Raw genomic sequence first — 27456 nt, forward strand, 5'->3', positions numbered from 1 at the left:
TTTAACAAACACATGAGAAGTCAGTAGATTATATGGAAAATGATTTTTTCCTTTTTGTGACGAGAGTGATTGATAAACACCTCTGTTTCTAGATTTTGAGTTCAAACCCTATAAGAACATACATGACGATGTATTAATGTGTTATATCTTAAGAACAAAACAGGCTATTTTTTGAATATGAAAGATATCAAATAAGTTATCCAGATAAACTGGCGCACTTCTGCAGAAACCAGCTGAACGAGCCAGCAGAGCCAAAGTAGCAAAGGTGATCAAAAAAATGGCTCTCCTTTATAAAACTTTGTTTTGTTCTAAACACTGCATTTTATTTTGATGCTATTTTTCTCCTTAATTTTTAAGCATATGCTTAAGGGGTTGAATGCATCACTAAAGATATAAAAGGGACATAGTTGGCTATAAATGAAAACATGTAATTTTATCCTTTTTTCTCTCTGTATCAAGACAAAAGAACTTTTAAATCAGAAATCCACTTACATACTGTACTGTTCACTCATTGTTCCATACATTACTTACTGTGTGGAGGTATGGGGAAATACTTACCGGTACATAACAAACATTGATCCAATAATCAAATTACAAAAGAGAGCCATAAGAATTATAAATAATTCAAAATGCTGCGACCCAACGAACCCACTCTTCATTAAACGAAATACCTTTTCTTCAGTCTACACCTTTTTTGGTTCATATATTTATATATCCAGCTTTACTGTGGTGCATGTTTTGATGTTTTGATTCACTAATGGACCAAATAAAACTAACTAACTAACTAACTATGTTGAGGCTGGTCTTGCAGCTTTCAGGGCCGTCGTTGGACGCAGGCACCATATGCATCTGCTTCATCCACACATGTGAATAGAGCACTGCAGTTAACGGCATACGATCATAAAAGTCATCCTTGTGGTGGCACTAGAGGCAAAGTGTTAGGGCTTCTCTGATTTCTCACTATGGGAACCTAAAATATCATCACAAAATTGAATTGGGGCCCACCAAATATATACAATCCAGGATTTTAGCTAAGCTAAAAATAAAAACACGTGATGTCATGATCTGTCATCTACCGGTAATATAAAAGGGTTCATTTTCTATTAAAAAAAAGGTCATAGGTGCAAGCTAAGTTTAAAACAATTATTTTACCTGGGGGTGATTGTTAACTTTATTAATATTTGAGTGAAAAAGGCTAAACAGGAGAAAGAGCTGGGGTGATAGTCAGAAGTGAGCTATCAGGTCAGTCGGCCTTGGACTTGGCAGCAGCCGTGCACTGACGTCGGGGGCAGATGGCTCTCTCTCAGGCTTCAGCTGCTTACAGACACACATGAGGGCTTAGTTCACTGCAGGCACGAGTCTCACTTGCAGCTCTCACAGAGAAACAACACTGTCAATATAAACTCCTGGCAAACTCCTGGCTCCTCGCTGCTGCTGGAACCTCACAAACCAGTGAGGACACTTGTTTTTTTGTACTCTGAAGATATGAGGTAGGCCACACAAATATTGATCATTGCTTTTTTGTTACCATGTTTAACCTTTCAAAGCCTGACATATGAAATAACAAAAAATATTTTTTTTCTTGAAGTGTTGATTATATATTGTAATGAAAAACACTTCAAATTGTGTAACAAAACAATTTCAAAAAATTACTTTCCTTATCATTATGAATACATTAGGTCAATTTACGAATGTTTTATTTCTTTTTTGTATTTGTCGTAATTTTTGGGGGGGGGTTTTGAAATTTTTTTTTTCCTTTTTTGATTACGAGGATGCTACAAAGGTCTCAGAAAATCATGTATTAAATATGATACTTCTGGCATTATAGGGTTAAATCTTGGTTCTTGAATGCAATATTTATTTGAACTCTCTAATATTCCTGTTACCTATGGGTAGCACTTGTTGCTATTTTGTCACAGAAATTTGGCAGTTAAAAGTGATTGTTTTGTACACTCACCTGTACGAGAGAATACAAAGTTGACACTAGAGTCACTCACCTGCTAAAGCTCCTCTAATTCAATTTACAGGCCATGAAATCTGCCTGACCAGTAATGCATTCTCTATCTGGACAGTTGCACCGTCAGCAGAGATAAGAGAAGTGTGTAAACAGGATTCAACCTTTCACATACGTAGACATGATATGTCTGCTTGAAATTTGTTTTTAAAAAGGGGATGTTTTATATCTATTTCAGCTTGTAAGTGCTGCCCAGCTGCTCCCCAGCAGTAAAACATATCTAACTGCATTTTGAGGTGCATTTTATGGCTTCATTTGTAATTCATTATCCATCTCCAAGTAAATATACAGAAGTCTCTTTATTTATTTTGGCTCAATCCTATTTACACTCGAGTAAAACTTCTGAAGACATACATTCTAATACCTTTAATACTGTCGCTGTTTATTTGCATTTTTCTGTTCAGTAAACCAATGGCAAAAGCATCTGCTTGAACAATACATCTGAACGACGATGGCACAGACTCCCATCAAGTCACTTCCTCAGCTGCATCCTGTTCTCCAACAAAACACAAACTTGGAAGGGATCCTCAGTTTCCTTTTGTGGTTCCTGAATGGGGAATTTGCAAATAGGAAACTGCCATATCCTGCCATGTGTTATCATAAATATCTAAATATCAACAATTTGGCATTTTAAAAACGTTATACTTCAAACCTGAAGTGATATTTCTGCAGGGTTGACACGTGATGATTTATAACGCTCGAGCTACGGAAGGAGACAGAGCTGAGTGCCCTTTTGAAAGCTGAAAACTGTCTTCTCTTTTTGCAGGTGCACAACAGGAAATGTTTTAGTGCCTGCTCTTGGTTCAGGAGCTTCCTCTTTCTCTGGACTCCACATGCAGGACATCCAAGTTTACCTCCTTCAATGAACAAAGGAGATTCCTGTCCAAACCAGCTGCACGGCATAATCCTCCAAGATGGCAGTCACTTCATTCTATGTTACTGAGGAGCCGCGAGCTGGCTTCACTGACATGGACACATGCTCTCTTGAGATTAATATGAAACATGAAGTCATCCCATCCATTGTCAGCTCTTTTTGCCTTTCATTTGGCCTCATCTACTGCTTTTTCGGTATGTGTTCATGACGACTATCAATGCCAGTATACGTTTACTTCAAATCACTCTTGGAACACCTAGCTACAGCAACAGTTTTGAATGTTTCTTAAGCCACCTGTTGGCTTAGATCCTCAGCGGCAGGTGTCTGCAGGCTGCCAGGGGGTTAGTGTGGATAAGCAGGAGGAGGCAGATGGGTAGCTCTTTCTCTGAATTTGACAGGGACAGAATATATGAACTACCACCTGTTACACCGAATGCCGTCCTCCTGATGTCAAAGTGTTAAAAGCAGCTCATTTGGGGGTCAGTGAGTGGTTTCATAGTTTTACAAGGAAGCAAAGCAATATTAAGTTATGTGAAAGAGATGATATTATCCCTTTGCTTTCACAGAGAGGATATGCAGAGACAAATTTAGTAACCAAAGTCTGAGTGTTGCTTGTTATGATTTAAGTGGATTGTGGACAGAAACGGATGTTTATTGTGGTATAAGCGAATAGTAATGTCGGAGTTGTGTTTTCTATGCAATTTGGGATTTGTGAGGTTTTTCACACACATATTTCTGTACATGGGTCTTGCCCAGTATGACTTAACCCTATAAAGCCTGAAATATGAAGTAATACACAGAAAATCCTCAAAAAAAAAAAATAGGTATGAGCCTCCCATTGGATATCTACTGCATGGGTGATTATAAGTTATTTAACCCTAACTTATACAATGACTAGCTTCTCATTTTATAAACAACCATTTCGGAATACACATAACATATACACAAACACAAACATCTAGGGGGATCGTTGAAACTATTAAAACTGGGTTAACTGTCCAACGCATTATTAAAAACGGGAAGGATAAAGGGAAACCATCGTCTTCAAGGAAGATATAAAAAAAATCTTGAGTGATCACAGAAATGTTTGGTCCAATTAAATCATAAAAAAGTAAAACAGTAAAATTCACAGATATGTTAAATCGTTAAAGTAAGAGCATTTCACGCCAATGCGAAGGGAATTCAAGGGATTGGAGCAGCTGTGTAGCCTTGAGAAAACCACTAATCAGTGAGGCTAATCTGAAAGAAAAAGCCTTCAGTTTTCCAGGGAGCATAAAGATTGGACTCTGGAGTTATAGAAGAAGGTTGTGTGGTCAGATGAGTCCAGACTTCCTCTGGAGAGAGGTGGATTGGGTGATGGACTACATACAAGCTGGGGGTAATGCTATGATCTGGGGTTGCTCTAGTTTGGTCAGGTCCAGGTTCATCAACATTATTTACCCAGAGAATGAGGTCAGCTGACTACCTGGATTTACTGAATCACCAGGTTATTCCATCCATGGATTTTTCCTTCCCTGGTGATATGGCCTATATTCCAAGATGACAATGTCATGCAGGATTCGTTTGGCTCAAATTGTCAAAGAGTTTGTTTTTTGTTTTTTCTTAATCTTGTAACATCACTGCTGCTGTGCTTTATATCAGCTTCAGTCTCAATAGTGGCAGCACAACAAAAGCCTTGTTTCCACTGAGCGGTTCGGTCCGGGCTGTTGCGGTCCGTACGCTATGTTATCCATTATAAAAAGGTCTTATACAACCAAACCCAACCACACCACCTCCGAGCCTCTTCAGTTGTAGGTCCATATGAAAATGTTTCAGTAAGGTTAGGGCGGAGCTACTGATGTGACACCATACAATCCGTTAATTGGCAGACAGTTCAGTTGACGCCAGAGGTTTTCTTCTCTTCCCGGCTGTTTCTCTTCGCCACCTGCAACTTTCTCTCATACAATGCCGCAGGTATTGTACATACAAAGAACCAAAAGCCCGGCAAAACAAAAACGACCTGCTGGATGACCTCCGTTGATGTTGCTGCCCTAGTATGATGCCGTGTTAGGCATTTGGTCTAAACCAGGGGTCGGCAACCCGCGGCTCTAGAGCCGCATGCGGCTCTTTAGCGCCGCCCTAGTGGCTCCCTGGAGCTTTTTCAGAAATGTTTGACCTTTTTTTCTTTTTTTTTCTTTTTTTCCTTTTTTTCTCTTTTATTTCTTCTTTTTTTCTTTTTTCTTGTTTTCTTCTTTTTTTTCCTTTTTTCTTATTTTTTCTTTTTTCCTTTCCTTTTTAATCTCGACATTTCGACTTTTTTCTCGAAATTTTGACTTTTTTTCTCGACATTTCAACCTTTTTCTCAACATTTCGACTTTTCCCCCCAGTTATAACTAATATAGCTACATGCAACATGTGTTGTCTTTATTTTGGCTTATACAAGACTTTTCATTTTTTGCAGCTCCAGACATATTTGTTTTTTGTGTATTTAGTCCAATATGGCTCTTTCTACATTTTGGGTTGCCGACTCCTGGTCTAAATCCTGCATGCCCAGTGGCACTCTGACCTGCACCTGAATTGGCTGGACCATTCTTTTATTAAGGATTCCAGGTGACATCCTAAAATTCTAACATTGTTTTCATTCCACTTCCCAGGATACAGATGCTTCAAGATGGTGATGTTCTTCTCCGGTTTCATGTTTGGTTCAGCATCCGTCCTCCTTGTGTACCACAAAGAGCCAGCGTTAAATGCCCAGTTTGGGGCAGAGACGAAGGCAGGCATCGGCCTGGGCGTGGGGGTGCTGTGTGGACTGACCACCATGCTGGTGTCCACACTGGGACTCCTGCTCAGCGGCATGCAGTTGGGGAGCCTGCTCTCCCTGTCCCTCCTGGTGGTCCTGGGGCAGTTTTACAGCCTGACTCCGGTGTGGGTGCCTCTCAGTGTCGTCCTGACCGCCAGCGCAGCCACTGCCGTGTTCACACTTCAGTGGCAGAAACTGTTCAGCATCATCTACACGTCAGTGTTCGGGGCAACCATCGTGATGCTGTGTCTGGACTACCTGGTCGGGACGTTCGTGCTGCCGGATCAGGTGTATGATCTGTTTTGCCAAGTGGCACCACAACCACTCTGCTGGTTTAACTGGGCCATCAGTGGGATCTGTCCTGTTCTGAGTTTCATTGGTGTGGTGGTGCAATGCTGGTTGACTGGAAAAGGAGTGTCGCACACAGAAGGTGAGTTTAAATCAGTCTTCACTTTAATTAATTCCAACCTCTTCCACACATGTCCACCCAACCTTGAAACATTCTTCCATGATACTGTAAAAAGAGTTTTAATTATTTGTTTTCCCTTCTGGATGCTTCCCAGCCGCATATAAAAAGCAGAAGAAAAATGGCAAGAAGCAGAAATGTGTTTCAAGGAGAAGACCTCAAGCGTACCGCCGACGCAGACCCCCCCTCCTGAAGCGCTACGCGGGGGACGTGCTGGCACCGGTCAGTGGCTGCCATTAAAACGTGTTATGCACAGTACTCGAGTTGTAAAAAAAAATCAGGGGGGATGGTGGATTTTATCATATGGGGACAGATAATTTGTGCTGATTACAAGTAATATAATATATTACAAATAATAGCAGTGACCAAAACAGCTGCAGAAATACTGCAGGAATGACATAGCAGCAGTTAAATGCAGCCTTCTGTAAGCTTTAAATATCCACTGGGCTTACATCAAATACATCAAAACACAACAATAAAGAACACTTTTCTGAACTTATCAATATGACTCTGTCCTTCACAGGATAAGTGAAATAGATCACTGCAAAAACTCAAAATAAGAATATTTGTCTTATTTCTAGTTAAAATGTCTCATTTTAGTAAAAAAAATCTCATTAGACTTAAAACAAGACTGATCACTGGAAAAAAAAACAATTTTAACTTGTTTCAAGTAGATTTTCACTTAAAATAAGTAGAAAAATCTGCCACTGGAACAAGATTTTTTTGCTTGTAATAAGAAGATAAATCTTGTCCCACTGGCAGATTTTTCTACTTATTTCAAGGGAAAATATACTTGAAACAGATGAAAATGGTCAAATAAGTTATTTTTCTGCTGTTATTTTTCTGATGACTCTAAATGTTGAAATAGCAGTAAAACCACATTCATTGATGAAATGACATAAGGGATAGAAAGGGGGGGTGGCAGTTTTACAGGGGGGATGATTTGGACCGTTTTTATTTCAGGGGGTGATGTCATCCCCCCTCATCCCCCCTCAACTCCAGTACTGGTTATGCACAAAGAAAGAGCTTTTCAATCATTTTAAGTATCTGATTTCACAAGGAAAAGCTTAATCATATACGAGATTTGCTTTAATACAGTTGATGATAACTGCCTCTTTCCTTCCAGAGTTATATCCAAAGCCTTCAAGAGCGCCAGATGGGAACCGGCTCCTCCAGCAGCAGCGTCAGCACCATCACACATACTCTAATTGACTTTGACTTTGAGACGGGCTCCATGGTGCCTCTCACTGCTGCCTCCCCCGTCTTTACAGTGTGAAGACGCACAGCATCAAACAGTAAACTGTACATATCTGAGGAATATTGTTTCATTCTAATGATTAAATATTTATTTTGATTTATCTACTTTTTTGAAAATGATTGAAGTTTTTTTTAATGATGTTTGCTGGCTTTGTCAGATAAACACCAACACGTGTGCAATTAGATTTAAGATGCCTGCATCATCTCCGTAATTATTAAAATAAATAATTCAACATTCACAGTCATCAGGCTCTTTATCAAAACATCTCTTGAGACGTTTATGTTGCAAACAATTTTTCATTCATAAACCAACTGTTTTGTTTCTTAAACCTGTTTTAATCACTGAGCTGTTTCCCCTCTTGATGGAAACTGTCCGTGACACTGAATTTATAGGTTTCACACATCAAACACAAATTCATCCAAACATACGCAATGCCATTGATAATATACATAGCAAATGTGTAATTCTGGACAATAAACCGATTAACTGTACACTGAGTGACTGTGAGCTGTTTTCCGAGTCTTAGTTTATTAAATGAACTTGCTGCACCTTTTTAATGTGTTCACATAATGATTTTAGTCTACACGCACAAAAAGCCACTAGCACCTTTGCTGAGCATTTACAAGCCAAAGACACACGTTCATTCACTTTGAAAGGGTATGTGTGTTATTTTTTTTTACCTCTGACAACTTAAGTAACTTATTTTCTGCAATGGTATGTTTTGTCTTTCACTTCAATGTATTTTCTTGAATGTCGTAAAATCTTGTGTCAACAATAAATGATTGTAAGAGCAAAGTGCCTCAGTGACGCTGGTAAAGGATGGGGAGAGCAGACATTTGGAAGGTAAATATGCCTAAAACTCTTAGTTTTGCTGTAAAAAGTCCTCCAACATCAGTAAATCTCTAACAGTTGTGTACTTAAATCGTTTTGTAACTTAATTTATTTTTACCTCTGAGCTAAATCTAACACAGAAATCAGTCATCTGAAAATTATAGAAATTGCATCAGGATCCAGTCCGGGGAACTGGCCAGTGGATCTAATCCTGTGCATCCGGTGGTTTGTTTATGTGCGTCTGTTCTTCTCCATGACTAATCCTTATCCTTTAAAGACCCTGCAAGTACTTCTACACTTGTGTTTTCTGAAACACTGACCTGTTGCTCTGGTGAAGGTGAAGAAGGTATCAAGGAAATCCACTCAATGTATTTTCTTTAATTTGATTAGTTCTTTCGATGTAACTATAAATTGTACAATTTACCAAGTCAGCAAATTCCTATTTGCTGTCCAATTCTAAAGTAAAAATTGCACTGATCCTATCTCAATATAGACAATATCATAAATATATGCACAATAATACAGTACACATCAACAAGTGGACACTGCCAGTGCAACACATGGTAGTTAGCTTGAAATGCCAGAAAACAGTCAAAAAAAGTGATCAATGACTAAAATTTGTCAAGTGTTTGATATGAATGACTCACAGCATCTACAGTACTGACTTGATGTAATCTCATAAATTAGTCTGAATAATGTTGTAACTGTGAAGGAGGAGCAGTAATGTGCATGGACAAAATGATTTCAGAGGTGGGGGGGACACAACTGGCTTGAGAAAGGATTGTTACTTTTAGGTTCACTGTTCTTTTTGTGGTTTGACTGGTTGTAAAGCATGTAGCTTTAATTATCATGCATGTGGCTAAAATTATCACCCAATTCTGTGTTTCACCTTGTTAGTCAACTTCACTCCAACTCCAACACCAATTTTACACTTATTTTTGGAATGTATGGTCAATAGACCTCATTTACATAAAATCATAGCTCATTTTTGAATAAAGATAAGCAGAAATTCTGAATTATTTTGACTATAGTTAAACTCAGAGGCATATAAATGTATGGATTATCACAGACGGGTATATGTGAAAATGAAATGAAATCATTTCAAATGTTTGGAACACCACCCAGCACCAGCCAGTGGTTGGTGGGTCAAATTGAATATCACAGAAGGGGAGAAATTGAATAAAATATCCATAATTCAATGCAAGTAGTGATCATCAATTTTATATATGAACAGTGGGACCAAAACGGCCTTTTGAAAAAGTGCAGGGGACATGTCCCCCCCGCCAAATTACGTCCGTGGTAATGTGTGTAATTCTGAAAGCAGTTGTATTTATTTTATTTACAGCTGAATTAAAAAGCTTTATTAGTATTTGTTTGGATATGCACGACAAAGAAGTGAGTAAACTAAGAAGAGGCAGACAGTCACCCACAAACCCACAGCTCCCTGCTCCTGGTCCAGGCCGGGTTAGTGTCCCGGGTCGACCTCTGCTGGCTCAGTCATCACACTGCATCCAGTCCGAGGCCACGACAGGGTAGTCCTTCTGCACAGACTGCTGCTGCGGGTTCACACGCCACAGCTTGCTGCCTTTGAACGCGTATACATGCCCATCGGTCCACGTTAAAGCTGCATCAATGTTGCTGGGCAACCCCTTGAAGAGCTGTCCAATGGGTTTGGGATACGAACGTAGGTCTGTTGGGCCCACTTCATCCCACTGCCAGTACCCAGAACCCTAAAACCAGGGGGAAGTTGTTCACCAGAGGTTCGGACAAAAAGGTGTTGAAGTAAACTCAAGATATATGAGAAATATGAGTTGTATGTTTTCCTTACTTTGAAAAAGATCATTTTTTTGTTCTTTGGGAAGTAGAAGGCTGAGTCGATATTTGGAGGGATGTTGGACAAAAGTCGGGGATACCCACTGTCAATTTTGAAGCCTGTGTATCGCCACACTTTATCTCCTTTGAAAGGGACACATGCAGAGAAAAAATGACATAGAAACCATACACTGCAAAAACCCAAAATCTTAACAAGAATATTTGTCTTATTTCTAGTTAAAATGTCTCATTTTGAGTCCTCATCACTGGAAAAAACAACAATTTCCATCTGTTTCAAGTAGATTTTCACTTAAAATAAGTAGAAAAATCTGCCAGTGTAAATGTTTGTTTTTTTAATACATTTATGGAATTACTCTGTGTCTATTTGTATTGATTATTCTATTACTTAATACATATCTTAATACATATAGAATAACTACAAATGCAAATCAGAACATGATCGATTTCACTATAATACACTGCAAAATCTTAAAAGAATATTTGTCTTATTTCTAGTTAAAATGTCTAATTTTTAGTCAAATAAAATCTCATTACATTTAAGACAAGACTGAAAAACAACCATTTTCACCTGTTTCAAGTAGATTTTTACCTAAAATAAGTGAAAAAATCTGCCAGTGGAACAATATTTTTTTGCTTGTATTGAGAAGATAAATCTTGTCCCACTGTCAGTTTTCTACTTATTTCCAGTGAAAATGTACTTGAAACAGATGAAAATTGTCAAATAACAAGTTATTTTTCTGGTAATGACTCTTGTTTTAAGTGTAATGAGATTTTTTGACCAAAAATTTTTTTTTTTTTGTTTTTCCCAGTGATGAGGACTAAAAATGAGACATTTTAACTAGAAATAAGACAAATATTCCTGGTAAGATTTTGAGTTTTTGCAGTGTACAAAGACACTTAGAAGCCCTCATTCATGCTTACATTGAAACTTTGAACTATCAGTACTCTTCACTGCACGCCGGTAAGATTTCTCTTTTCAAATAGTTAAGTGAATTTACCTTTGAGAAAGTAGGACTTGCCAGTCCGCTGAGAATAAGCGGCTGCATTGAGACTCCCTGGCAGCTCCTTCCACAACGCAGAAATGGGAGCAGGGGTGCTATATCCAGAGCTGGACACCGTCCACACGTAATCCCCACTAAAGACGTAGGTTTTACGTGAAGGACCTGCAGGCACACAATGCAAGAGGACAAATAACTATGAGGATGTGTTTTCTGAAGGAGGGAATACAGGACAAATCATTTTATAATGCATTATAGCGATATCAGAGTTTCTGTACCCAACATAGCTGCATCCAGACTGGCCTTGCAAGGATCTGGTTTGACCCCTCGTGGCACTGGCTGGTGAGGTTTTCCAGGGGGAAGGATTCTCTCTGGCTTTCCTGAAAAGGGACGCTACTGCAAATTGCTTGAATAGAACTTCAACAAGAATGAATTTGCCAGCGTTCAAATATTTAGTCTTACCGTATAAGGCCTGAATTCCTCGTATGTCGTCCGGATGCAGCTTGAAGTCTGCGCGGTATCCTCCATATATGGGTCCCATCAGTGCGTCGTGGTCTTGTGAGTGGCCCAGGCCGAGGGCATGGCCAATCTCATGAGCTGCCACAATCCTCAGATTGGAGCCATAATTCTTTCCCTCCGTCCACAGTTCATCTTCATCAAAGTGCACGGTGCCTGAGTCCGGGGCGTCAGCGTGGGCTAAAACACGGCCTGAGGATAAACCAGTAATTCCAGTTTAAGAGAAAAAATGCCTCTTCACATCAAAAGTGTCTCTGTAAAAGCACTTGAACAACATTTCTCTCCCACCTCGTCCATCAAAGGCCACCGGGCATGTCTTGTCTTTTCTGTGAAAAGACAGTTTGATGTCTGCTCTTCCTTGTTTTAACTCCCTGAACCTCAAAGGCGACACATCACTCCAGTATTTGAAGGCACTCTGGATGGCCTGCCGGGTCTGCAGCTCCCCCAGGTGAGGAGTGTAATTGTAAATGCGGTACGTCAGCATCTTCTTGCGCCAGGAACCTGTTCGGTTTGAAGTGAAGTTTATCCGTACACATTTTATTTCATAACGACAGTGCATTAGATAGAAAAAAACAACAATGGTACCCACCCATGGTTCGATATCTGAGAGTTTTGTTATTAAAAGAATCCTCTAGACCGCAGCGAGGCTTGCTCATCATTCCCAGTGTGGCTGAATCCAGGTTTCCTGATATTTGAAGGTTGGTGACTTTCTGAAAGATTCTGACATTCAAGTGGAATTTAATTATATCTGATTCAAATGAAGTAGTTGTAATAAGTGAGGGCTGTAAAAACTGGTAAGATGTGGTCACCTCACGGCCTCTGCTATTTTCTCAGGCAAAAGGTTAATCTCTTTACGGTCCAGTGGGATGTGCAGGTAGTCGTACTTCCTCAAATATGCCTAAAGGAGAGAGCAGTCAGTTGAACAGATAATGAAATCGTTGAAATTAAGGTAACTCTTGATATTCTCTCCTTTTTTATATATTAATCCAATTTTTTTTTGTAACTCGAACAGATGCTACGTCTCATTGAAAGCATTGGTTGATGTTGTGAGCAATCCTCGCCAGTATTGTCCAGAAATGATCCAAAACATGATATAAACATCTGAACAGTAGCTGTAGTTTTCTTCTTCTGTAAAGCAGCCTTGTTTTCTGTATATATATATATATATATATATATATATATATATATACATATATATATATATATATATATATATATATATATATATATATATATATGTATATATATATATATATATATATATATATATATATATATATATATATATATATTCTACTTATTTATTGTGTATAATATATACAATTACAGTCAATGATTTTAAACAGCCTGAAAAAGGAAAAATCCAGATAATCTGGTACTTCTAGGCCCGGGGTCGGCAACCCAAAATGTTTTAGAGCCATATTGGACCAAAATACAAAAAACAAATACGTCTGGAGCTGCAAAAAATGAAAAGTCTTGTATAAGCTTTGGAATGAAGGCAACACATGCTGCATGTATCTATATTAGTTATAACTGGGGGAAGATTTTTTTTTCATTATGCACTTCGAGAAAAAAGTTGAAATGTTGAGAAAAAAATCAAAATGTCGAGGAAAAAAGTCGAAATTTCGAGGAAAAAAAGTCGAAATGACGAGATTAATGTCGAAGTACAATTTCGAGAAAAAAGTCAAAATGTCGAGAAAAAAGTCAAAATGTCGAGGAAATAGTCAAAATTTCATGAAAAAAGTCGAAATGTCGAGATTAAAAAGGAAAGGAAAGGGGAAGAAAAAAAGAGAAAAAAAGAAGAAAAAAGAAAAAAGAAGAAAAACAGGAAAAAAAGAAGAAAAAAAGAAAAGAAAAAAAGAAGAAAAAGAGAAAAAAAGGAAAAAAGAGAAAAAAAGGAAAAAAAAGTTAAAAAAAAAGAAGAAAAGAAAAAAAAGGAAAAAAAAGGTCAAACATTTTTGAAAAAGCTTCAGGAGCCACTAGGGCGGCGCTAAAGAGCCGCATGCGGCTCTAGAGCCGTGGGTGGCCGACCCCTGTTCTAGGCCCTAGAAGTACCAGATTATCTGGATTTTGTGATGATTTTGTGATGATGTACCCTAGAATCTAGGGTAGATGTACCCTAGAATCTACCCTAGAATCTAGGGTACATCATCTCAAAAAAGCTCTGTTCTGCTGAGGACCAAATCCAAATATTATTTCCTCGATAAAGTCTTGATACAGAAACCTTCATGTTAGATTACAGTTTGTATTTTCTTACCACAGCTTTAGTGAGGTCATTCCTGCTCAGAGCAACAGATGACGTAACCGTCACCAAAACCAGAAGCACGGTTAACTCCAGTCTACAGTCCATTGTCTGGTTTGGCCTTTTTTCCATCACAAGAGAACTAGAAGATCAGGATCAAGTACAGCAAGCTGCTCTTTTTCAACTGATGCACAACCGTCCTATCTTTCTAAGCATCCCTGCATCCATCCTTCGCATACGAACCCCACCACAGCTGCGCCGGAGCTCGGCTTTTAGTTTAGGCGTTCAGTTTATATACCAAGCATTTGTTATGGACCTGCCTCTAAACCACATAATGAACCTTCACATGGAATGTGGTGCGTGGACAGGAGAGAAGCCAGCAACTATTTGACATGCCATCTGCACGATCAGGGCTTCACACATCATCATTTACAGCCTTTGTCTTACAGTGTGTGAATATAAAGTTTAAAGAAGTTCAATGTGAATTCATTCTGCTTAAAAAAAAAGAGATCAGTTGCTCACCAGCTAAGAAAGGTGCTGGCAAAATCAGACTGTTATGGGGGGAAAAAGTTGACACTTTATTAGGCTGTCACATTTTGAATACTTCCTCAGATGTGTGTAACACAAATACTGCTGTCGTTGCTCGCCCATGATTCACAGTTATGTACTTCAACATTTACTCCACAGAATCTGAGCATTCTTGATTTTATTGTCACCACTACGGGAAGAAAACAAGTAACCACATACGCTCCATGGGACAACAGCAGATAATTACATTGTTCTTAATGTAGAAACCCATTCAAGGAAACCCAATGACGCCTCCACCTAACCATTACAACAAATCGTCTGCGAGGAGACGGGGGATGGCTCCTTTTGCTGCAGTTTTATCGCTGAGTAATAACTCATAAAACTGAGTTGGGAGTCTCAGATTGTGTTTAAAAACAAGAACTGATTTTGACGAGGGTGATGATTATGTGCTGGAGGGTCCCTGGTTTTGCTCTGGGAGAGACTTTCATCTGTTAACTGACACCAGACTTTTCTTGCCCTTTATAGTTTTTTGGTCATCTTGAATTATATCGATAATTGTTTGATCTTAAACCAGAAGAAAAATCTAATTCGAGTTACCATAAATATTGTGACTTACTGCCAGTCAAATTACAAAAGAATATGAAGTCTGTATTGTTCTCCTGCAATGCACAACAAGCACGGATTAGATTAAATCATTAAATGGACGGGGAGCACGCTTTAACGGGAAGCAGCAATCAACAATAATAAGCATCTGATCTTGCTTCAGCAACCAGGGGAGGAATTGTGGTGTTGAAAATGATGTTACTAACTGCAAAAACAGCTAAATCTGTCCCTGGAAATGTCATTATATTGGATCGCACTGAGTGAGTGACAGCTGAACGGTTCCACATGAGTGTAATCTGTAAACCTAGTTACGCAAATAAAAATAAAACACACGTTTTATCATATATTTACTGAGGAAAGTAACACAATATGATACACATGAAGTCTATTAGAGTGCTAAACTACGTGTATGTCTATGATTGGAGGATCATTTGTAAGTAAAAACCAAATCACAGAACAGTGATCTATGCAAGTTTGATCCATCAAAGTTTTTGTCCAAATATACTTTCTTGGACCTGATTATAAGGTGTGATGTGTAAAGGCCCTGACACACCAAGCCGATTTTCGGCCGTCGGGCCGTCAGGCCGTCGGGCCGTCGGTGAGCGTCGGTGCTCGTCTGTCGGGCTAGTTTCCCCGGGTGTGGCCTCCCGTCGGGAGCTTTTCAGCCGATTCGACATGTCGAATCGGCGTCCGCCGTCGGTCAAACAGCTCACTCTGTGATTGGCTGTTCCCAGAATTTCCCAGAATGCTTTTCGTCGTCATTTGCGGACTGAATAAAAAAAAAAAACATGGCGGACATTTCTTATGAATAAAATCAATATTTTAAGTTAGTTTCTGCATAAAAATGCGTTTTGATTACATTTCTAGCGAGAAATATATATTTTACTTTCATAATATTCACTCAGTGAATGTATATAATCACTCGCTTGTCTTTTTCAAACCGCGCCAGAACAAAGGCTGATTTATGGTTCTGCGTTACAACGCAGAGCCTACGGCGTAGGTTGCGCGGCGGCGCGCGCCGTACGCCGTACTCTACGCCGTAGGCTCTACGTCGATTTAACGCGGAACCATAAATCAGCTCCCGAGCCGGCAGGCAGGCAGAAAATCCCGAAATTTTCGGAGCAAATTTCTTAACAGGCGTAGCTACAACTGTTAGATTTCATCTATTAAACCAACATTTATCTTCCTAAATGATTTATTTTAGACAGCGGTAATTCTCCAGAGTTTTGTTTGTCTGTTTTGTCTGCTGGTATGGAGGGGAATTACCTCTCACGCATGCGCAGAACGTACGTGCTAGTTCGCCGTCGGGTGTCGTATTTGCGGTGTGTCTAGTGAGCCCGACCCGACACAGGCGACGCGAGCCGACACAGCAGTCGGCAGAGAGTGGGCGACGTCGGGTTGGTGTGTCAGGGCCTTAGAGGGCATGAAGTCAGAGGAACACAAGTGTAACTTCAAGAAGACTATTAACTCATTTTTGCTGCAACAAGAAATCCTGCGTGCAAAAGTTACTCCGAAAATCGGAGAAAAAGTCTACATCTGACGGGTTCCAGCTTCCACAGAGTCAGTCTGACTACCGTTCAGACTCCCTGACTCGGTTCTGTTGGTACCGGGTCTGGAAGGCCTTGAATTCCCCAGGATATCACGCTCCACGGCCACTCTCTACAGCAGTGATTCTTAACCATAGGGCCGCGGCCCACACTTGGGCCGCGAGCGCCATCTAGTGGGCCGCCAAAAAAAATTCAGTTTTGTACGTGTGGGCCGCGAGGGCCGTGGGACTGCATAGCAACTCCCGACCAAATGAGGAGAAGACACTCAGCTAGCTGTACGTGTAATAGTAAGAAAAATTGTGTGTATTTACAGAGAAAATCCTTCATTTTGCACAGAGTAGGTTTAGATCCGCCAGGATTAGGGATCGATTAATTGGGTCTGCGCCCAGAGCGAGCGAGCACGGCGTGCTCATTTATCCCGGCGCGTCCCCGCGGCCGGGGAGGTCGGCTGAGGCTGCCGCTCGGGCGGTGGGCTCCGTCGTTACTGCTGAAGGATGGTAGATGTAGATGCGTGGGCTGTCGTGTCTGCTGGACTGGACTGTTCGGGCTTTCGAAAAAGCATCGGAAAGTAACTGCTGCAGCGCGACCAGAGAGCTGCGGTGCGGGCTGTGCCCGTCGCAGCTGATCAGGCTCGGATGAAACCCGACACACTGAGTCCTGACAACTGATTAATGTAAATAACTTAAAGTAAAATCAAACTAAGTTTTGTCCTCGCTGTATTTTTAAATATGCAACCCGGAATGGACAAATTCATCCTGTTCAGTCTTCCCACTGGGACAAAACCAGTGTCTCATACGTTCAGAGACCGAGGCGTTCAAAGTGCGAAAGTGAAACGCCACTGAAACAAAACACAAAGTTTTTCATCAAACATATCCACTCAAGTCTGAACTGAAGTCACAGAAAAATAAACTGACCATCTTAAAACATCCTGACCATGTTTGGGTCCAGATACAGCTGTGAAGCAGCTTTCTCCACAGTGAACATAATTAAAACTAAATATCGTTTCAGGCTCATCAATGAGCACCTTTACATGCATATGAGAACCTGACACCATCCAGACCAGATTTAAAGTCCTGACAGGAGAAGTTAGAGCTCAGTTCTCTCACTGAACAACAGAAAGTGAGGGCATAAGATTATAAGAGGGGAAGAAAGAAAAACTGCAAAACTGTTAAATTGTTAAGATGTGTTTATATTAATTTAGTATAAAAATGTGTTGAGACAATTAACAAAGAAAAGGGGAAATTCAAACTGCTGGTAGAGAAATAAAATAAGATAGCATTTGAAAAATAAAATAAAATCTACTTTATTTTAAAGAGAAAAAAATATGTTTAATTCAAGTTAAACATGTTAATTGGCAAATATGTACTTTTTTTAATATAACAGTCAGATGCAGATGTTGATACAACTATGAGGCTACTTGAATATATACACACACACACACACACACACATACATATATATATATATATATATATATATACATACATATTATGATGTTCTGGACCTTCGCTTGAGTAAATTTTCTCTAAATGGACCTCTTAAAGTTTTAGTTGAATACCCCTGCTATACAGTGTTTATATTTAATGGGCCCCGGGCCACTCTGTACTGAAAAAATTGGGCCCCAAGGTCAGAAAGGTTAAGAACCCCTGCTCTACAGAATACCCAAAGAAACACAGCTGAGTGTCTTTTTACTAGTCAACAAAGAACATGTGGACCGACTGGGCGAACTACCGTGTTCCCTCCCAGACTCTGGTAGAGTAAAGAGCTGGTCCAGTGTTCTGCAGCCTGGACAGAACCAACGCTATTCCTCCTGAATCTACAGGACTGTCTCAGAAAATTAGAATATTGTGATAAAGTTTTTTTTTTCTTTAATGCAATTAAAAAAACAAAAATGTCATACATTCTGGATTCATTACAAATCAACTGAAATATTGCAAGCCTTTTATTATTTTAATATTGCTGATTATGGCTTACAGTTTAAGATTAAGATTCCCAGAATATTCAAATTTTTTGAGATAGGATATTTGAGTTTTCTTAAGCTGTAAGCCATGTAAGCAATATTAAAATAATAAAAGGCTTGCAATATTTCAGTTGATTTGTAATGAATCCAGAATGTATGACATTTTTGCAGAAAATAAAGGACTTTATCACAATAGTCTAATTTTCTGAGCCAGTCCTGTAAGGTTTAGCTGTTAAGTGGACTTGATAAAGCCCACGCCCCCTGGCCACCAACACTGCAGTCTACCGGACCGGCAGCTCCATAGTGTCTCTGGACCGGTAAAGGCAAAGGCACATTTATTTATATAGCACATTTCACACAACGAGCATGGACTCAATGTGCTCAAATACATAAAAAAACAAACAAAATTACAGGGTTACAATAACAGAAACAGACAAAAGGACGTCAAGAGAAAAACAACAATAACAACAATAATTCCATTATAACAAAAATGCTATCACTCAGCCAATCATGTAGAGTTTAGTCAAACGCCTGTGCAAAAAGGTACGTTTTTAGTCTGCTTTTGAAAGAGGGCTGTTGGAGCAGACCTTATTTCCTGCAGAGAGGAATTCCAGAGAGTGTAGTAGAGACTGAAAGCACCATGAGCAGATCTAGTGTGGATTCTAGGTACGATGAGAAGACTTTTATTGGATGATCTAAGGCAGGGGTCGGCAACCCGCGGCTCTAGAGCCGCATGCGGCTCTTTAGCGCCACACTAGGGTGGCGCTAAAGAGCCGCATGCGGCTCTTTAGCGCCGCCCTAGTGGCTCCCTGGAGCTTTTTTTAAAAATGTTTGACCTTTTTTTCCTTTTTTTCTTCTTTTTTCTATTTTTTTTCTTTTTTTCTTCTTTTTCTTCTTTTTTTCTTCTTTTTTCCTTTTTTTCTTCCTTTTTCCTTTCGACATTTCGACTTTTTTCTCGAAATTCTACTTCAACATTAATCTCGACATTTTGACTATTACCTCAACATTTCGACTTTTTTCTCAACATTTCGACTTTTTTCTCGACATTTCGACTTTTTTCTCGACATTTCGACTTTTTTCTCAACATTTCAACTTTTTTCTCGACATTTCAACTTTTTTCTCGACATTTCGACTTTTTTCTCGACATTTCGACTTTTTTCTCGACATTTCGACTTTTTTCTCAACATTTCAACTTTTTTCTCGACATTTCGACTTTTTTCTCGACATTTCAACTTTTTTCTCAACATTTCGACTTTTTTCTCAACATTTCGACTTTTTTTCTCAACATTTCGACTTTTTTCTCGACATTTCAACTTTTTGACTTTTTTCTCGACATTTCAACTTTTTTCTCGACATTTCAACTTTTTTCTCAACATTTCGACTTTTTTCTCGACATTTCGCCTTCCGCCATTTGCCTTCATTCCAAAGCTTATACAAGACTTTTCATTTTTTGCGGCTCCAGACATATTTGTTTTTTGTGTTTTTGGTCCAATATGGCTCTTTCAACATTTTGGGTTGCCGACCCCTGATCTAAGGGATCTGTCCGGTATGTATTCAATGAGCATGTCAACCATGTAGGAGGGAGCTAAGCCATTCATATATTTAAAGACAATAAGAAGTACTTTAAAATCTACTCGTTGTTTAACAGGGAGCCAGTGAAGAGAGGATAAAACAGTAGTGATGTGTTCATACCTCCTGGTTTTGGTTAGAATTCTGGCTGCAGCATTTTGAATAAGCTGGAGTTTATGTAACACTTTCTTTGTCAGTCCTGCAAAAAAATGCATAGCAATAATCTAATCCACTGGAGACATGAGCCAGCTTTTCAGAGTCTGATTGTGACAGAAAGCATCTTACTTTAGATATATTTCTATGATAGAAGGCAGTCCTGGAGACATTAGCTATGTGTTTCTGGAAGTTAAGATCAGCATCTAAAATAACACCCAAGTTTTTGACAAGTTCACAAGGTTTTACTGACAGAGGAGTTAATAGTAGTGCCAAATACCAAATTCTGAATTATTCCAGCGATTTCTAAAGGGAGACGTCTTAATATTTGTTTGTGACTGTTATTGCTTAGTTCTGGTTGTTGAGAAAAAAATGTTTGGTTGTAGAAGCAGGTACCTGAGTTTTCGGCAAATATCCCTCAAACATGAGTAAATAAACAGGTTTTGTTGGAGATTACATTCCGCAGCAGAATAACACTAACAAAGGTTGGTACACTGCAGTAACAGCAGGTAACAGTAGAGAAAGGATGTGTCGTGTGAGATCGCACAAAATCAACTAGCGGCCTTGGTGATCACTGTTTGAAAAAAAAAAAAAAAGTCAATGATGTGGTTCATTTTTGTGCCTTTAATAAGATTTGAACAACAATAGAGCTCAGAGGAATAAACGATGTAAGCATTAAACTACACAGATAATAGTATAGATAAATGTTTAACTTTTTTTTTTTTTATATCATGAGATTTGTTGACAGAAAAATACAGAATACTGTTTTATGGTGTACAGTCGTCATCTCCCTACATGAGGTCTGCATCCACATGGGAAAATGACAGGCCCTAACCTCTGTGCGCCGGATATATCTTCTTTGTAGGGCTTTTTTTTCTCTTTAAGGGGGAGATGAAACCATGGTGCATGCGTAGCCTCTGGGCTCAAACTGAAATGTTACAAACCTTGGGGCTGCATGCAGACAGCAGCTCAGGAACCTGGTGGGCCAGACTGATGCACATGTCCAAATTTATGTCATATTCGTGCACAGTAGGGAACCAGAAACCATGAACTCTGAGCCCGTACGCTGCTTCCAAAATAGATGTTTGTCTTATGATTTATGTCCCGCAGTCCACAATAACGTCCAAGTCATCCATTTAAGTGGGCAAGTTTTATTGAGGGGCATGAAAAAGATTTAAAGCAGTGTAGACGTGACATAATTGTGACTACAAGAGCCCGTTTAAATCTTTTGACAGAAAATGTTATTTTCTAAAAGAGATAGGTTAAAAAAACAAACAAAAAAAAACCTATATTCTCTTCAAGAAAAAAAAAAAAAAAAAAAAAAAAAGGTTTTTTCACACTATGATTCGTGTCTTATTATATGAAAGGTACAAAAATGGGGGGACAGACATGCACAAAACAAGTTACAATGAATTGTTTAAAAGATTTTTAGAAATGACAAACCCGGGCCAATACAGAGGCATCAATGTTACTCAGGTGTCTCGTTCAAAAAGAAGCGACTTCTTTGTTGTGAAGATGTGATGCTGCCACACAGGTTTCTGTCTTTAGGGCTGTGTTTGCCTCCAGTGGTCATACTGAAAATCAAGTAGAATACTTATGGAAGCTATGATCACAAAGCAGCAAAGGTCCACTTGTGTATGTAGTTTGTATGCTCAGTTTGACTCCTCTGCTGTCCTTTATTGCTTCAGGAATCACACTCCAGCTGCTCCAACTCTTCTCGTAAGGCCTGCGCCCGGCCCAGCTTTTCCTGCTGATCCTTTGTTAGCTCTTTAATTTCCCCCGAGTCAATTTTCTGCTGCAACTCCTCAACTTGTCGCAGCTTCTTTTTCAGATTTTTTATCTTCTTGGCCTTTTCAGCGGCTGCTGCCGAAGAGTCATTGGGCGACGCGGCAGAAACCGGCGTGTCCGTCTTGCTTGCAGACTTGCCTCTCTCTGAAATGGACATGTTCTCAACGGCGTCGCTCACCGACTCCGATTCTGCGTCGTCGTCCTGGTCCGGGTCCTGATGCTGCTGCTGTTTTCTTTTCTCTTTGCGTTTCATGTTGCGTTTGGCAGACTTTGACAGACCGGCCGCCTCGCTGTCCCCACAGCCGGGGATCCCTTGCTGCTGCTGCTGTTTCGGTGGAGTTCCCTCAGACGAGTTGAGTCCTGGAGGCAGGTCTGGTTTGCTCTTGAAAAACTTGACATACTTGTTTTCATACCTATGAAAACAAAAACAGACTTAAATTGTCAAATGCTTTAACGTTAACTTTTTCCAACGCCATTACCTGGAGAAGCAGTATGTGAAAACACATCCAAACTAGCTGGACTGGACAAGCAATTGCCCTGTCAGCTTCCTAACCAAAGTCAGAAGGTCCTACGAAGCCGACCAGGAAGTGTGAGCCGGTAAATGTAGGGCCAATTCATAGCAAGCTAATTTTGGGGCGATGGGAGTTTTAAATCAAGCCGCTGTCATTTAATCAGAATCCATTTGTCTTATGTGTCTAAAGCAGGGATCAGCAACCCGCGGCTCTAGAGCCGCATGCGGCTCTTTAGCGCCGCCCTAGTGGCTCCTGGAGCTTTTTCGAAAATGTTTGACCTTTTTTTTTCTTTTTTTCTTCTTTTTTCTTCCTTTCTCGAAATTTTGACTTTTTTCTCGACATTTCGACTATTTTCTCGACATTTTTCTCAACATTTCAACTTTTTTCTCGAGATTGTACTTCAACATAAATCTCGACATTTCAACTTTTTTCTCGACATTTCGACTTTTTTCTCGAAATTTTGACTATTTCCTCAACATTTCAACTTTTTTCTCTAAATTTTGACTTTTTCCTCGACATTTCGACTTTTTTCTCGAAAATTTTGACTTTTTTCTTGACATTTCAAATTTTTTCTCGACATTTCGCCTTTCGCCATTTGCCTTCATTATAAGGCTTATACAAGACTTTTCATTTTCATTCATTCATTGCTCCAGACATATTTGTTTTTTATGTTTTGGGTCCAATATTGCTCTTTCAACATTTTGGGTTGCCGACCCCTGGTCTAAAGCAATGATGGCAAGCTCCTGTCACATCAGCCTTTTGATGTAGAAGTAAACTTAATGTCACTGAAAGAGTGATAAGCAGTACACAAGTGTGAAGAAATGTTATAAAAATGTTTTATAAAATGTTTCTAATCCTTTTTCAACGTTTCCTCACATTGTTCCATCTTTATGTAGTTCCACACACACAGATTGTGCACAGTGCTGCATGCATCTGTTGCATCTTGTCTGACTGGGTTAACACAAAGGCATCAATAGATAAACACATCCAATTGTTTAGTCTATTTTGCATGAGCATGCAAATTCTTACCCGTAAAGCAGGGAAAGTGTAAATTTGGCCAGCCATAAAAACACATCATCCTAATCTTCTGCTTCCCAATTCAATTTAATTCCTAATTTTAAAAAATGTCTGTCTTTTTTTCCCTCTCTTTTATATTTAGCACTGCTTCATTCACTTAAAAAATATGAGCTGCTCTCTGCCCAACCCCATCTCCGCGAGCGGATGGGTTCCGGCAGTGACTTCACGTGTGAAAACAGCTTATGGTCACTGTGTTTGTACAGCTGAGAGGACAGACAGGATGAACTTACACAGGGACCTCCTCCTGGGGCACATAACCATCCTTCACCCGCCGCGGCTTCCTCCATGACCCGTCAGGTCGCTGAGTAGCAGCAATGTATTTCCCTGAAGAGCAACAAGCAAAGCATTCAAAGACGACATAAAACTTTGGTATGGACATCCAGTAGTTCTTTGAACAAACTATTTTAGTATTTCTGGGCTTACTTGATCCCTTTGGTGGTTTGTCTAATCGAGACACAGCATTCATGCGTTTATTGAGCCTTGGATTTCACTTAACTGGACAAGCAGAACTCCATGTACCGGCCTCTGTCTCGCTATGAATGCTGGGTCTCAAGTAATAATACAGTAATGTCATGCAGTACATCTTTAAAGTCCAATGACTTGTTGATCATTTTTACCCTTCAAACTTCAAAAGTACATTGCTATAGTATGTACTTTTTGTTATAAAACCGAAAATTTGACACGAAATATTGAAACCATTAATATGGCAGCAATACAGTTACGTAAACTGCACATGGTGTGTATTAGTTATTTCAGTGTGGTGTATGCACAAGTCATACGATTATGATACACCTCATTTGACGTACAGTTCTATATAAATTTAACAGGATCACATACGCTTCTAGGACTTTATTGTTCATGGGACTGAAACTATAAAACCCATGTGGTGTTGAACTGCAGTTATAAAGGGCTGCTGTAAATTTCAAAACACGTCATTGTACAGCGATCTGATTACATGCAGTTATGCAGAGTTTTATTGTGCATATCTCATTTAGGTGCAGTAGAAAAATATTGCATATTATAACTGGAAAGTAAACTGAAACCTCACCAAGTACACTTAGGAGCAGACAATGACAAATATGTTTAATTTTAGAATAATTTAAGAATATTTTTCTTCAAAAAATGTTTTTTACTTTTCTTTGGGTAAATCTTCCCATTAAAAAAAAAGAAGAGAAAAACAGGTCAGTTGAATACTCCACTTTGAACATTTTTTGTTAGTTTTTTTATTTGAATGAATGAATGAATGAATGAATGAATGAATGAATGAATGAATGAATGAATGAATGAATGAATGAATGAATGAATGCTTTGAGTGATACTTAAAGAAAACTTGTGAATTTGGAGATATTTTTTTTTGCCTTCATTTCTTTTCATATTCTTTTATACTACTCAAAAAACAACATCAATAACTTTATTTATACAGTGTATTAAATCTATAGTATTTTGTCTGATGGCCATTTGTGAACAATATTTAAATACGCAATTAAATATAGGCTTATTTGAGAATATCTGTAAAAATAACCCATTTAGAAGGCCTCTCTCTGAACTCAGCACAAGCATGTAATTACAAACTGCTGCACAGCTTTGTTTAAACACCCCAATCAATCAATCCATAGTGGAAGAGGGTGGAGGAGCAGAATACTTTGGTTAATATTCTCGATTAATTGACTTTTTAATCACTATTCAAAAAAAAATGTTTAAAAAAAAAACAAGGAAGAATGTTCTCATGTCAAGCCTGTAGGAGAGTATCAGGGCCACGGAAGAAAAAAAGAAAAATACAATTCTGAGGAAAGTATTTTCTCAGAATTTTCTCACCAAAATGTATGTGATTTTTTTTTTAAAGGTTAACGCTAACGTTAATTTTTTTTAAAATGAATAAATACTGATATCACGTTATATTGTGTTTACTTTAAATAACTTGACGTGTTGTATTTTGACAACTGAAGTTGCCGCCTCAGTCATTACAAACCAGTCTGTGTAGAAGTGAAACATTGTTATATGATGACAGAATAAGCAACTATTGAAACATACATTTTAAATTAAATCATTATTATTTTTAAGTCTCCTGATACGTATATGTAGTGTATATAATGTATGTAGGTATGTATCGGTGTATGTGTATGGATATGTATATATATATATATATATATATATATATATATATATATATATATATATATATATATATATATATGTGTGTATGTGTGTGAATACGTGTGTAAGTAGATATATAAATATAGATATAGAGCAGATGGAGTTAATTTAGAGATAGTATGGTGTAAATAAGTATATTTATATAAATATTTATATTGGCATGTGTGTACAAATATATAGAAATACTCAACTATGTGTATGTATGTATAGGTAAGTGTGTGAGTACAGTGTGTGAGTATAATTATAGTATAGTTAGTTATTATAAAACGTGTTAATAAATGATTAGTGAATGGGGGTAGGATTAAATAAATGTACACTTCTTCCTAATCCTTTTTGCACATGTAATTAAGATATTAAGTGTTAAAGTATGAAATTATTTGTTTTTTTGTTGTTTATTTTTTGCTCTGTTTTCTTATCATCTCTTTAATTGATGTGTTTTACATGTACAAAATAAATCAAATTAAATCAAGAGTATAGTTTGGGATGTAACAGTAAACTCACATTTCCTCTCAGCCCAGCGATGGCAGCAGGACGGCTGAAGGCTGATTTATGGTTCCGCGTTACATCGACGCAGAACCTACGGCGTAAGGTGCGCGTATGCTCTGCCTCGATTTAACGCAGAACCATAATTCAGGCTTAATGCTAGGCAGCTACCTGAGCAGGTGCCACTTTATTGCACAAACCGCTCATTAGACTCAGATAAACCGCGGGGTTTCATTAGCTACAGTGGAAGTCTGGACCCGGACAGGGCTGGTTTCATGTGAAACATAATGTTCTCGTTGATAACTCCCACAGGGCGATAGATAGCAGCGAGCTAAGTGCCGAGGCTAGAGTTGCAACAGAAAAGCAATAAATTGAGAAAATTGCATGGTTTAAAATCGGCAGAGATGGGAAACAGATGCAGAGCTGGGAGCGTGGCGGTGGTGCGGGGTTGGGACGCGGCTCCAGCGGGGCCAGCGAGAGCCACATGCCAGGTCTTACCAGAGTCATCTTGGATGTAGGGGGTCGCCATTTTGCTGCTCTGCTCCGCTGGCGGCCGGGGACTAGCTCCACACGACGGCTTCATTCACCCTGATCACACCCTGCAGGGCGCTGCGGGGCTGGAAACACTCGCTTTAAAGTGGTTTATTCACTGAATACGGTTGCTCTCATGGAGGCGATGTCAAACGTATATTAAAGATTGAAGCGGGCGTTACAAGCTCTGAAATCGAGCAGACCCTCTTCTTCGTCTTCGGATGTGACGACGTGGATCTTGGGTTGCCAGATTTGGAAAAATTAGAGGCTTTCCTCAGGCTTGGTAGGAGAAAAATAATCAAAATCAGTCATGGACGCACACTCCATATTTACCAGCTCATTTTCATGATAGAAGTCATAACGAATTGATTAAATAAATTCCCCTCGGGATTAATAAAGTATTTTTGAATTTGAATAACAGTGGTTCTGTGGTAACAAGACTGTATTTCATACTCAAAACAGATATCTTTGGCACTGCAAAACAGTTTTGGTCTTGCAATGCTTCGCCGGAAAAAATACATTACATTATATAATCCACTGGCATTTTTATTGACTGCATAATCATTTTGTCATATTTTTAAAGAATATAATCTAGGGATCTCACACTCTCCATAATGATTAATGGAGGAAAATGGTCAAACCCTCTTTCATCTTGTTCTTCACTTTCTCCACTTCTACATCCTTGACCTCTATCTCACCTGGATTTGAGATCTTTTTCTGATAATTAGCTGGTCTATGAA

General features: G+C 39.0%; 3 protein-coding genes across 4 annotated transcripts; 1 reads left to right on the plus strand and 2 right to left on the minus strand.

Moving 5' to 3' along the window:
* The first annotated feature begins 1342 nt into the window (after nucleotides 1-1342).
* On the plus strand, nucleotides 1343-7882 carry LOC133456748 (transmembrane protein 198-like). Of its 2 annotated transcripts, none has more exons than XM_061735309.1 (5): nucleotides 1343-1490; nucleotides 2781-3082; nucleotides 5522-6097; nucleotides 6231-6355; nucleotides 7260-7882. In XM_061735309.1, the coding sequence occupies exons 2-5, from the start codon at nucleotides 2929-2931 to the stop codon at nucleotides 7407-7409; spliced, it is 1005 nt and encodes a 334-aa protein (XP_061591293.1). In that variant the 5' UTR covers nucleotides 1343-1490; nucleotides 2781-2928; the 3' UTR covers nucleotides 7410-7882. The 2 variants fall into 2 exon arrangements, with proteins under 2 accessions (XP_061591293.1, XP_061591294.1); XM_061735310.1 differs by having other exon boundaries at nucleotides 1366-1452.
* A 313-nt stretch (nucleotides 7883-8195) lies between these two features.
* Nucleotides 8196-14052, minus strand: LOC133456747 (matrix metalloproteinase-19-like). The gene is made up of 9 exons (XM_061735308.1): nucleotides 13827-14052; nucleotides 12379-12467; nucleotides 12159-12289; nucleotides 11858-12070; nucleotides 11516-11761; nucleotides 11332-11433; nucleotides 11054-11218; nucleotides 10051-10178; nucleotides 8196-9952 (listed from the first exon to the last, which is right to left on the minus strand). Exons 1-9 carry the CDS (start codon nucleotides 13941-13943, stop codon nucleotides 9716-9718), a joined length of 1428 nt encoding a protein of 475 aa, XP_061591292.1. The 5' UTR covers nucleotides 13944-14052; the 3' UTR covers nucleotides 8196-9715.
* Nucleotides 14053-21306: 7254 nt separating this feature from the next.
* pym1 (PYM homolog 1, exon junction complex associated factor) lies at nucleotides 21307-26932 on the minus strand. Its single transcript, XM_061734717.1, has 3 exons — nucleotides 26684-26932; nucleotides 23779-23872; nucleotides 21307-22372 (listed from the first exon to the last, which is right to left on the minus strand). Exons 1-3 carry the CDS (start codon nucleotides 26766-26768, stop codon nucleotides 21856-21858), a joined length of 696 nt encoding a protein of 231 aa, XP_061590701.1. The 5' UTR covers nucleotides 26769-26932; the 3' UTR covers nucleotides 21307-21855.
* Between the last annotated feature and the right edge of the window lie 524 nt (nucleotides 26933-27456).

Source organism: Cololabis saira, chromosome 12 (assembly GCF_033807715.1).
Source record: "Cololabis saira isolate AMF1-May2022 chromosome 12, fColSai1.1, whole genome shotgun sequence".
NCBI lineage: Eukaryota > Metazoa > Chordata > Actinopteri > Beloniformes > Belonidae > Cololabis > Cololabis saira.

What these genes read in the sequence shown, in the direction of transcription:
- LOC133456748 (XM_061735309.1), top strand. Translation starts at nt 2,929, where the DNA reads ATGGCAGTCACTTCATTCTATGTTACTGAGGAGCCGCGAGCTGGCTTC. An exon ending in CCTCATCTACTGCTTTTTCG is followed by an intron (nt 3,083 to 5,521) that starts GTATGTGTTCAT and finishes TCCACTTCCCAG; the next exon opens with GATACAGATGCTTCAAGATG. An exon ending in AGGAGTGTCGCACACAGAAG is followed by an intron (nt 6,098 to 6,230) that starts GTGAGTTTAAAT and finishes GATGCTTCCCAG; the next exon opens with CCGCATATAAAAAGCAGAAG.
- LOC133456747 (XM_061735308.1), bottom strand. Translation starts at nt 13,943, where the DNA reads ATGGAAAAAAGGCCAAACCAGACAATGGACTGTAGACTGGAGTTAACC. An exon ending in CAAGTCCTACTTTCTCAAAG is followed by an intron (nt 10,179 to 11,053) that starts GTAAATTCACTT and finishes TCCCTTTCAAAG; the next exon opens with GAGATAAAGTGTGGCGATAC. An exon ending in AAAAAATGATCTTTTTCAAA is followed by an intron (nt 9,953 to 10,050) that starts GTAAGGAAAACA and finishes CCCTGGTTTTAG; the next exon opens with GGTTCTGGGTACTGGCAGTG.
- pym1 (XM_061734717.1), bottom strand. Translation starts at nt 26,768, where the DNA reads ATGAAGCCGTCGTGTGGAGCTAGTCCCCGGCCGCCAGCGGAGCAGAGC. An exon ending in CTACATCCAAGATGACTCTG is followed by an intron (nt 23,873 to 26,683) that starts GTAAGACCTGGC and finishes GTTGCTCTTCAG; the next exon opens with GGAAATACATTGCTGCTACT. An exon ending in CCCCAGGAGGAGGTCCCTGT is followed by an intron (nt 22,373 to 23,778) that starts GTAAGTTCATCC and finishes TTGTTTTCATAG; the next exon opens with GTATGAAAACAAGTATGTCA.